General features: G+C 42.6%; 1 protein-coding gene across 4 annotated transcripts in view; it reads right to left on the reverse strand.

The window, feature by feature from the left end:
• NVL (nuclear VCP like) overlaps positions 1-10,255 on the reverse strand; it is a 138,859-nt gene that overhangs the window by 72,784 nt on the left and 55,820 nt on the right. For all 4 annotated transcript variants that reach the window (XM_045298132.1, XM_045298131.1, XM_045298130.1 and 1 more), the window contains one exon: positions 7,149-7,293. In XM_045298132.1, the coding sequence (XP_045154067.1) occupies positions 7,149-7,293 (145 nt within the window). The remainder of the gene's footprint in view (positions 1-7,148; positions 7,294-10,255) is intronic.

Consider the following 10,255-nt stretch of genomic DNA (forward strand, 5'->3'; position numbering starts at 1 on the left):
AATGACAGAGCATGCGCTGTTACGCAAAAACCGCGATAGAGTGAAGCCGCGGAAGTCGAAGCGCGAAGTGGCGAGGGTTCACTGTACTTACTTCTGCACCAGTTCTTTTACCTCAACAAGTTCTTCAGCTCACTACCTCCTTATTAAACTATTTATATTTTCTGAGTCAGACCATGGTTTTTCAATGATTAAAATTCCAACTCTGCTTGTTTGCATTAAAACTGTTTGGCATTCACTGGTGAAAAAAACATCAAAGCATATCTCCTGTACCGATCTACATCACTGGTCGCTTGTTACATGTGGACTACAACATACCATGAATACCATTGAAGAGAATGGGAATTTTGTAATACTTCATTGTGCTCAGGTGGAAATTGTTTGAACCGAACAAGGAAAGGAGTCATGCTGGTATCCTCTCATTATACCCACTCAACCTGTTTGCTAAGTAAATAATCGAAGAAGCTGGACTATATGAAGATCCTGGCCAGGATCAGAGGAAGTCTAACACGCTGTGATATGCAGATGACACAACATCTCTTGTGGAAAGTGAAGAACATTAAAGGCCCTTGCTCTTTTATTACCTCTCCCCCAAACCATGGCATAACACAAAAGGAGAGCAACAGAGCAGCAAGGGGAGCAAAGCAACAAAGTCCCCAAGGAAATCTGAAAACAGACTTTGGACTGGGGGTGGGTGGGGGTGGAGGTGGGCAGGGCTTGGCACTGCATCAGACCTCATCGGAAAACATTCATAAGGGTCAGGAGACAAACCTGGAACTATTCATAGGCTATTTTATGTTTATTTCTTTTCTTTATTTTCATGTATATATCTATATAAGATAGGCAGAATAAACAATCCAGAAGAGAAAACAATGGGACTGATAGTTCTGGGGGGATAAGGGAGAGAAGGAAGTGTGGGAAAGTAGGGAGGAGCCAACAAACCCAAGGACAGGCTCTAAAATCGATGGCAAGGAGGGTGTAGATTGCCTGGTGGGGTTTGATCAAGTGCAATGTGAGGCAGACTAGTAAAAGAAACTCCCATTTTTGTTAGCTGCTAAGTGACTTTCTTGTTCCTCCCTCGCATCTCAGAAAGTTGACAGCTAGTTGACCTGCCAGGTTTTCCTCCCCTTATGGGAAAGTCTCTGCTGGTGATTAATTTTAGATGCACTCCTACGTTCCCAGGTTCTGGACATTACAATTAATTTCGGCTAGTCTTTGTTTGGCCTGGGTCCGGACCAAGGGAGCCCCCTTGTACCAGCTTCTCCAGAAGACAAATGACCTGGCTGAATTTCAAAGCACCTGCCTTCAGCATTTCACAGAGCTTACCTCCCCAGAGAGAACACAGCCCCCCCTCTCCCTAGCATTGTTTCCTAGGAACAAGCTGACCTCCCCAGAGAGAACACAGCCCCCCTCTCCCTAGCATTGTTTCCTAGGAACAAGCTGACCTCCCCAGACAGAACACAGCCCCCCTCTCCAGAGCACTGCTTCCTAGGAACAACATGATTTACTAACAGGATGTCACCTGGCCCAAGACTTGCAACCGCAGCAAAAGAACCTCCCTTCCTCTTATCTGCCCATATGCCTTTAAGCTCATACCCTATATACGTCCCGCTGCCCCAGTACCAGGTGTGACTTCCCTGACCTAACTCATTAAGTTGTGGAACCCGCCCAGGGGCTCAAAATTCCCCCCAGCCTTTCCCTGCTCTCTCTTACCTCCATGGAGTTCTATCCCTGCCTCAATAAAATCTTTCTCAACTTCACATTCTTGGCTAAATTCTATCTCTGTTCTGTGCCTTCATCTCCAACCTTTCAGTCTTCAATATACTTTTTGTTCGGATTATTTTTCAATAATGTTCCCTTTGATGTTATAATCTGAAAGGCGTAGTTAATCCTGTTATGTATGGTAACCAGGATGTTATAGTCAATTTTGGCATTGTTTCCTTTATGATAAGGAATATACCTTGTATGCATGCTTACTCCTCTTGAAGTTAAAATTAATCCACTAATTCTGCTTTCTGCTTCTATTCACGCTTGCATGAACCCTAGACGAGTGATAAAAGAGTTTTTCAGCCTTAAAGATGGACTGAGAAGTTCACTCAGGGTTGCTATGAAGGGAAACATCTTTAGTTTCTTAGTAGCCCAGCTAGCTGAATAAAGACTTCTAAATTTCAAGACATTGTAGTGCCAGTCATTTATTTGAACCCACAACAATGTAGCCAAGAGGAAGTACAGAGAACCAAATGAAGGCTGAACATGATAGTGGGGCAGAAGGAAAAGTAAAATGAAATAGAGGAAAGAACTAGGAGGCAAAAGACATATATAGAGGTATAAACATAGGCATGTACATATATAAATGTATTAATATATGATAGGAATATAGGTCTAGCACTGGATCTAGCACTGGAGGGAGGCCTCAATGCAAGAACACTTTGTTCTAATAACCTGGCATTCTGTGATGCTCACCTCCCAACACCATTGCTGAAGACAACATGGGTGCTTAAGCTAACGTGGTGAAGAAAGTTGATGGTGCCCTGCTATTACTTGAGCTCCTAGGGTCTTAAAGGGGTCTTAAACAAGCAGCCATCTATCAGGGAAGCAACAAAGCCCACTTGGAAGAAGCACACCAGCCCATGTGATCTCGAAGTCTATAGGATCAGGTATCAGGCATCAGAAGACCCAAAACAAACAACCATTTTGATACAAACGAAGGGGGTTGGAATGGAGACCCTAAGCCCATCTGTAGACAATTGGATATTACCTCACAGAAGGGTCACAAGGACTGAACAAGCCAGCCAGGTGCAGTATAGCACCAATGACGAAACACAACATTCCTCTCTTCAATGCTTCCTCCCCCACCGCTATCATGACCCCAGTTCTCTAACAAATCTGGCTAGACAAGAGCTTGTATACTAGTATAGGTAAGAGCTCTCAAGACACGGAATCCAGGACAGATAAACCCCTGGGGACCAATAATGAGAGTAGCGATACCATGAAGATGGGGGAAGATGGGGAGAGAAGAGGGAGAAAGGGGGAACCGATTGCAGTGATCAACAAACAACTCCCCTCACCCCCGACGAACAACAGAATCATGGGTGAAGGGAGACAGTGGACAGTGTAAAATATGAACATAAGAAATAATTTATAAATTATCAAGGGTTCACGAGGGTGGGAGGGTGTGGGAGAGAGGGAAAGGGGGGGGGGGGCTGATACCAAGGGCACAAGTAGAAAGAAAATGTTTTGGAAATGATGATGACAAAATATGTACAAATGTGCTTGAAACAATTATGTATGGATTGTTATAAGAGCTGTAAGAGTTCCCAACAAAATGATTTATTAAAATAAATAAAAATACTTAGAAGAAAAATAAAAGCATTTGCTGGTAGAGATCAAGGATTGCAGCCTTCAATATGGATTACAACTCAATGTAAAAGAAAACAAAAATTCCTTACTACTGAACTAATGAACAACATCGTGATAAATGGAGAAAAGACTGTGGTTGTTGAGGATTTAATTTTGCTTGGGTCTAAATCCAATACAGATAGAAGCAGCAATCAAACAATGCACTGCATTGGCCAAATCTTCTGCACAAGACCTCTTTAACGTGTTGAAGAGCAAGGATGTCACTTTGAGGGCTAATGCATGCCTGACACAAACTATGGTTAATTTAAATCGCCCTATATGCATATGAAAGTTGAATTACAATTACAATGTTGAAGAAGAATATTTAAAATACCATGGGCTCATAGAAGAGCTAACAGTCTGTCTTGAAAGTAGTACAACCAGAGGGCTCCCTCAAAAGATATGGAGAATTCCTCACACATACTCTAGATACGTTATCAGGAGAGACCAGAAGCTGGAAAAGGCCGTCGTGCTTGGTGAAGCAGAAGGTTAGCAAAATAAGAGGAGGCTCCTCAACAAGATGGCTATAACCACGGGCTCAAACTTGACAGCAACTGTGAGGCTGGCACAGGGCTTGTCAACCAGCTGTGTAGGTAAAATCAAGGAGATGGGATCCAGGTTAAAACGCTGGAGGCAAACTGGAAGTGGAGGAATGAAAGCAGCAGACTTTCACAACTGTTAAGGGAAGTCTGACTGTCAAGGCGAGGCAAGGAGGTAGTTACATGAAGGTGGATGGTGGCAGTGTTTCATTCTATTGCACTATATAGGGCCAGTATGAATTGGAACTGACTCAAGGGCACCACCTAACAACAACAATCTCAAACTTGAGGAAGCTTGGTGGCCCAGTAGTTCAGCTTTAGATTACAAACTAAATGCTCGTGGTTCAAACCACCAGCCGCTCCATTGGGGAAAAAATGGGGTCAGCTACTTCCCTAAGGATTACAGTTTTAGAAACCCCAGAGGGCAGTTCTATTCAGTCTGATAGGAGCACTATGAGTTGTGATCTACTTGAAGGCAAAGAATCTAGTTTTGATTTCATCTCAACCCTAAACACTGCCTGAGAGTCCTATGTTGTCCTACCCAGTTTATCTCAAAGTGATCAGGGACGTGACTTGCGACCTTCTTCATTCCCTCAAACATCTTATCTATCCATCACGTGCCTCACTTTGATGAGATGCTCTCAGTTTTTAATCTACAAAGTAAACGTCCTCAATTTCCTAGCATCATACCACTTACCTCCATTTCCTTCTTTACTACCTATGGCTGGTACCTAAACATAAATGCTGAGAAAACTTGTTCCTTCCATAAGCCCATTCTTCTCCTCGGCTCCTTTTCATCAACAAGTACACATGTCCAAGTTTCTCCCATCTTAAAACAATACTTCACCTGACACCACACCTAGCCACCACATTCTTCCCTCTCTTTCACAATCAGACTTCCCTTAAAGCCAATTGTGGTAGACTGATACGATTTCTTCACTTCTATTGGCCTAAAGCATTCTGACCTGGAGCTTACGCCCTTCCTTCTACTTAATAAGTACCTTTTTGTTAAGGTCACGAATGACTTCGGGGTTGCAAAATGAAGGCACAATTTTCAATCGTCCTTTGCTTGACTTCTCATTTGCATGATCTCTCATTACCATGACATTTAACTGTTGAAGAGGTAATATATCAAGAGGTAGTAGTATCAAAAAGTGCTTGATACAGTAGTTTGGAGAAGTACTTCTGTTAATGTATTACCTCGTCAACACTAAAAGGTTTGGAAAAAATACACATGTGCATGCCAACAGATAGATAATACATGTATGTTTTTATATAGAGTGAGTGAGAGTAAACATGGCAAGATGGGATGAATTTCGCTGTAGGGAATACAGGTCTCACCAGCCTTTCAGCTTTTCTGTCAGTCTATCATAGTCCAAAATAAAAACCAGGCAGGGGAAAAAAACCGTGACACTGATAAAAGCCCTGTATGCCTTTTTGCTCATGGGAGAGGAGTTTAAGAAGTGTAGGATGATAGGCGCCATCCTATCTCCACCATTAGATCTGTACGTAATCCAAAAATGTTCTCTCATGTTTAGAGCACAGATCTCTTTCCCTCTTACTATCAGCACCTTAAACACGAGAGACATATTTCTTCCTATGCTGTTGTTAGGTGCCATTGAGTTGGCTCTGACCCAGTGACCCCATGCACAACAGTCTGAAACTGCACCGTCTGCAAGGTTCCCCTTCTGCCAACCTCACAACTGTTGCTAAGCCTGAGCCCACTGATGCAGCCATTGTGTCAATCCATCTTGTCACCGCCCCTCCACTTTACCAAACATGTTGTCCTTCCCCAGGGACAGGTCTCTCCTAACAGTATGCCCAAAGTACATAAGACGAGGTATTGCCATCCTTGCCTCATAAGAAGCACTCTGGCCCTACTTCTTCCAGTACAGATCTCTTTATCCGTGTAGCAGTCCTTGCTCTTTCGCCTTTTTCTCCAGCATCACAATTCAAATGCACTGGTTATTCCACGGTCTTCACTGCGCAATGTCCAACTTTCACAGGCACAGGATGCAATGGAGAACGTCACAGCTTGGGTCGAGCACACCTTAGTCCTAAAAGTAACATCTTTGTTTTTAAATACACTAAAGAGGTCTTGTGCAACAGATTTACCTAATGCAATATGTCAATATTTCTTGACTGCTGCTTCCATGAACATTGATTGTGGATCCAAGTAAGATGAAATTCTTGACAATTTCAACCTTTTCTCCCTTTATCATGACATTAGCCATTGGTCCAGTTAGTTGTGACGATTTTGGTCTTCCTTACATTTCTGCTGATTTGTTCAGCATCTTTGTGTGTGTGTGTGTGTGTGTGTAATGCTCACCATTGTGGGGTACCAGCCCCCACAATCAAACGGGGCCAATGGGCGGTTGTATAATTGAGGGGTAAAATTAAAGAGACATCAGACAAGACAAAACATGCAATTGCTCCCCTCCAGGATGGCCATGGTCTCAGCAGCCATGTCCATGCAGAGCGAGAATACATTTCTAATCGATTTATATACATTACAGGGACGTGCAAGCCCCCCTTAATTACAGGTGACAGGAAGGAGCTGTACAATAGGCATACATGACAGGAAGGGGATGAGCTAAGGGTGGTCATGCAATAGGAAGGGGAGGTGTTAAGGATACATATGTGACAAGATGGGCGGCCCCTAGATTCAAGATGGCAGCCTAACCTTGGTCCTACTTGAGATGGCTTGACCCTGTCTTTGGGCTCTCCTTCAGGGGAATAATCCACTATCCTTATCAGCAGGGTGTGGGGCCCACCTAGGATGGGACAGACAATAGGGTCGATTGCTCTAGATGGTTCATAACCCTCAGGGAGATGACCTTTAAGCAGCTGATCTCCAAGTGTATAGACATTGACCATGTGTTAGCAAGCAGGGCCTTAGGTTTGGCATATAATATGGGGGGACAACCTGGGGAAAACCTTTCTGTATCCCCACACGATTCCTCAATAAATATAATCCATTTAGATATGAAATAACATTATTTTACTATAGGAATAAACATGATAATACAGCCACCTGGATGGCTGAATACCTATGGTTAAAGATTACACATATGGAAATACAATCAGCAAACACATAGACTGCAGAGAGGGAGAGAGCAAGAAAAGGGTACAGGGTATTTATCACCTCACAGTTTCAAAGCATTCTGCTTCGATGACTAAGTGGCACACAAAGCTCATTCTGGAGGAATATACCTTTCCCTGGATGCTTCATCTGGGATTCCTAGGCAGATTTCTCGGTCAAACCTTCCTGCACGTCTCAAAGCAGGGTCCAAAGCATCTGGTCGGTTAGTAGCTCCAATGACTAGGACCCGAGCTGTAGCAGCCACGTTGTTCAGATCTAGTAAGAGTCGGAGACAGAGTAAGTGGTGGGAAAGACACTTGACACTTGAGACAATAATGTCCGCTACATGCATCACTTAAATGTCTAAAGAGACAGTACCTTTTATTCAATGTCTAATATGTGAAATTTATGGGAAAAATAAACAAATGACAGACTTTACTGTCAGGTAGTTTACAACCCATTTGAGATATTCCATGCATAGCTAGTGGCTACATTGACCTTCAGTGGAAGAAAGAGCCTCTTAAAGTTCTTAATACGGCCAGTGCACTTGCCAATCTGCTGGTTTTGACTGGTGTCTTTCCCCCATCATAGCTCTCTTCCTGTTAGCAGCTACATCAGTCAAAGAGGACAAACGAGCCGTTTCCGTCATGTGCACTGGCATTCTGGTTGTTCTGTCAGCATGGCACCACCTGTGCATCCCCTACTAGGCAATCCAGAGGTAACCGGGGATACTCCTATGATAGCATTCCAGACTTTGATGACTAGCATCCAACTTAGGTCCGACGAGAGTGTTATGTATGAGACTGAGCCCTGTCTTAGACACTGGCAGAGACTATGTACTGTATAGCCAATGTATTCTGCAGTTTACAGATGTCTAACAAAACTAAGGCCAGAGTATGGCTAGCTCACTGAGCTTTCAGGTACTTAATTAGGACTTTACTTTTCATTTCCTGGCCCTGGTCAAAGTCCTGAGAAGGTCTACAAGACTGTCATCAAAGAAGAACTGTGATGGTAGTTACGCAGAGGAAGGGAGTTACTCTGTGCTACAAAGTGTTGCTGCTTCCGCCCTCTTCAGAGTTCAACAATCTTAGTCTTCTTGGTCGATCTGTTCTGTTGCAAGGAAAAATGCAGTGTATCTTCATTTTCCTTCCATTAAAAATGTTTTTAACTAAGTAATTTATTTTAAAAATAGATATCTAATTATCTTATCTCTAACTTTGTGATAGAGTAGAACACAAAATAATCTAATGGGCACTCCACTCATTCACTCCCAGCCAACCAGTCAATGCTGGCTCTTAGCAACCCCCTGTGGGTTTTCTGAGACTGGAATTGTTTCTAGAAGTAAAAAGACCAGTTTTTCTCCCTCAGAGCTGCTGCTGCTGCTGCTGCTGCTGCTGGTTTCAAACTGCTGACCATGCAGATTACAGCTCAATGCTTAACCACTATACCACCAGAAGACATTAAATTGGTAAAAAATATATATATATGTATACGAGTATCAGTGTGAATAAATCTATATATTTTTTACTTACTTATTGACAAGCAGATTTTCAGAATGTGCTTAAAAGAATTTGTGGGAAAATTCTTTTAGCTTTTATTTCATTTTTCCACAAACTTTTTAAATTCCCCTAATAAACATTTTATTTATCAGTCCTTAGTTCTGATCTGATTCACTGAAAAGTTGGCCAGTATATAATTGAGAATAGCAAGATGTTCTTTATCTATATTTCCTAATGAAAAACTTAAATAAGTGGTTACTTATCATTAGCATCTTGTATTATGTCATTCTGCTAAGATCAAAAGACAGCTGGATCACTAGAAAACTAGGTGGCTCAGTGTGGTCCTACTTTCAGCTTGCAGAAGTGACATATTCAAAAGAAACTAAAATGTCAATAGTGACCTCCTCCAAAACAGTTGTGTTACTATTTTATTATCATCATCAAGTGACAGACATATGACATGAGAAAAGATCAGAGTAAACACGAAGCCCAACAGAAGAACAATGGTGTAGGTGCAATCAGAAACACTAAGCAAACAACTGGAGCCCTGGTAGCACAGTGGGCATGCATCGGGCTACTAACTACAAGGTCAGCAATGGGAAACTACCAGCTGCTTCAAGGGAGCAGCATGCGCTTTGTACTCCTGTCAATAGCTACCATCTCGGAACCTCACAGGGGCAGTTCAGAGTGACTTATAGGGTCACCAGGAGTCCCAATTGACTTGATGGCAATGGGTAAGCAAATGATTAGCTATGAAACCTGAGGGGGAAGGAAGAGACAACAACGACAAGTTTGTATAACCAGTTGGGCCGTGAAGCTATTAATGAAATGAGGAAGGGGGAGAATAAATCCAAACTCAACCCACTGTTTTGGAACCAATTCTAACTCACAGAAACCCTACAGGACTGAGTAGGACTGCTTTGTAGGGTAAAACTGTCAGAGCAGATAGCCTGCTCTTTCTCCTGGGAGTGGCTGGTGGCTGGAAACACAGGCTCCTTGGTTTCTAGCCTACCTACTAACCCACTGAGCCACCAGAGCTCCTCGAGTGGGTGGGCGCAAAGGGGGAGAAGAGAGCGAGCAAGTTCAGCTGTGCAGACTGAGTCTGAGGGATCTTTGGAACAGTGCCACAGACAGATCTGACAAACAGCTGAGAACAGGGCTTGAAGCGTCTCAGAAATCAACATTAAATGTGACCACATGAAGTTGTTTTTTGACAAAGCATCCAGGAGGCCACAATACCGACACTGGATTCTGGGCTATAGCACAGAAAATTTTAATTGCCAGGGGCTGCTGAGAATTTTTTTTTTCTTCCTGGAAAGGGGGCAGCAGACCAAATATCTCTGGGAACCTATAGCATAGAAGGAGACAAGCAATTACAGGAAGCCGCTAAGGAGCAGTCAGAGGACCAAGAGAAGAACAGAAGAGAATACAGTGTTACTCAAGAAGAACTGCTAGCAATTAGCAGGACAAATGTGGTTCCCAGTATCGATTGTATCAACTACTCACACTTTCTGGGTACTCACCATGGGCCACGCCTTTCTTTTCTTTTTCCTTAAACAGTTTTATTGACATGTAATTCATGTGTCATACAATGAAATGGTTTATTATATTAAAGAGAGTTGGGCATTCATCACTATCATCAATTTTAGAATATTTTCTTCTTTTTTTTTCTTATTTTTTTAAATCATTTTATTGGGGGCTCATACAACTCTTATCACAATCCATACATACATACATCA

Source organism: Echinops telfairi, unplaced genomic scaffold (assembly GCF_000313985.2).
Source record: "Echinops telfairi isolate 266 unplaced genomic scaffold, ASM31398v2 ScPeMD7_7424;HRSCAF=8462, whole genome shotgun sequence".
Lineage (NCBI taxonomy): Eukaryota > Metazoa > Chordata > Mammalia > Afrosoricida > Tenrecidae > Echinops > Echinops telfairi.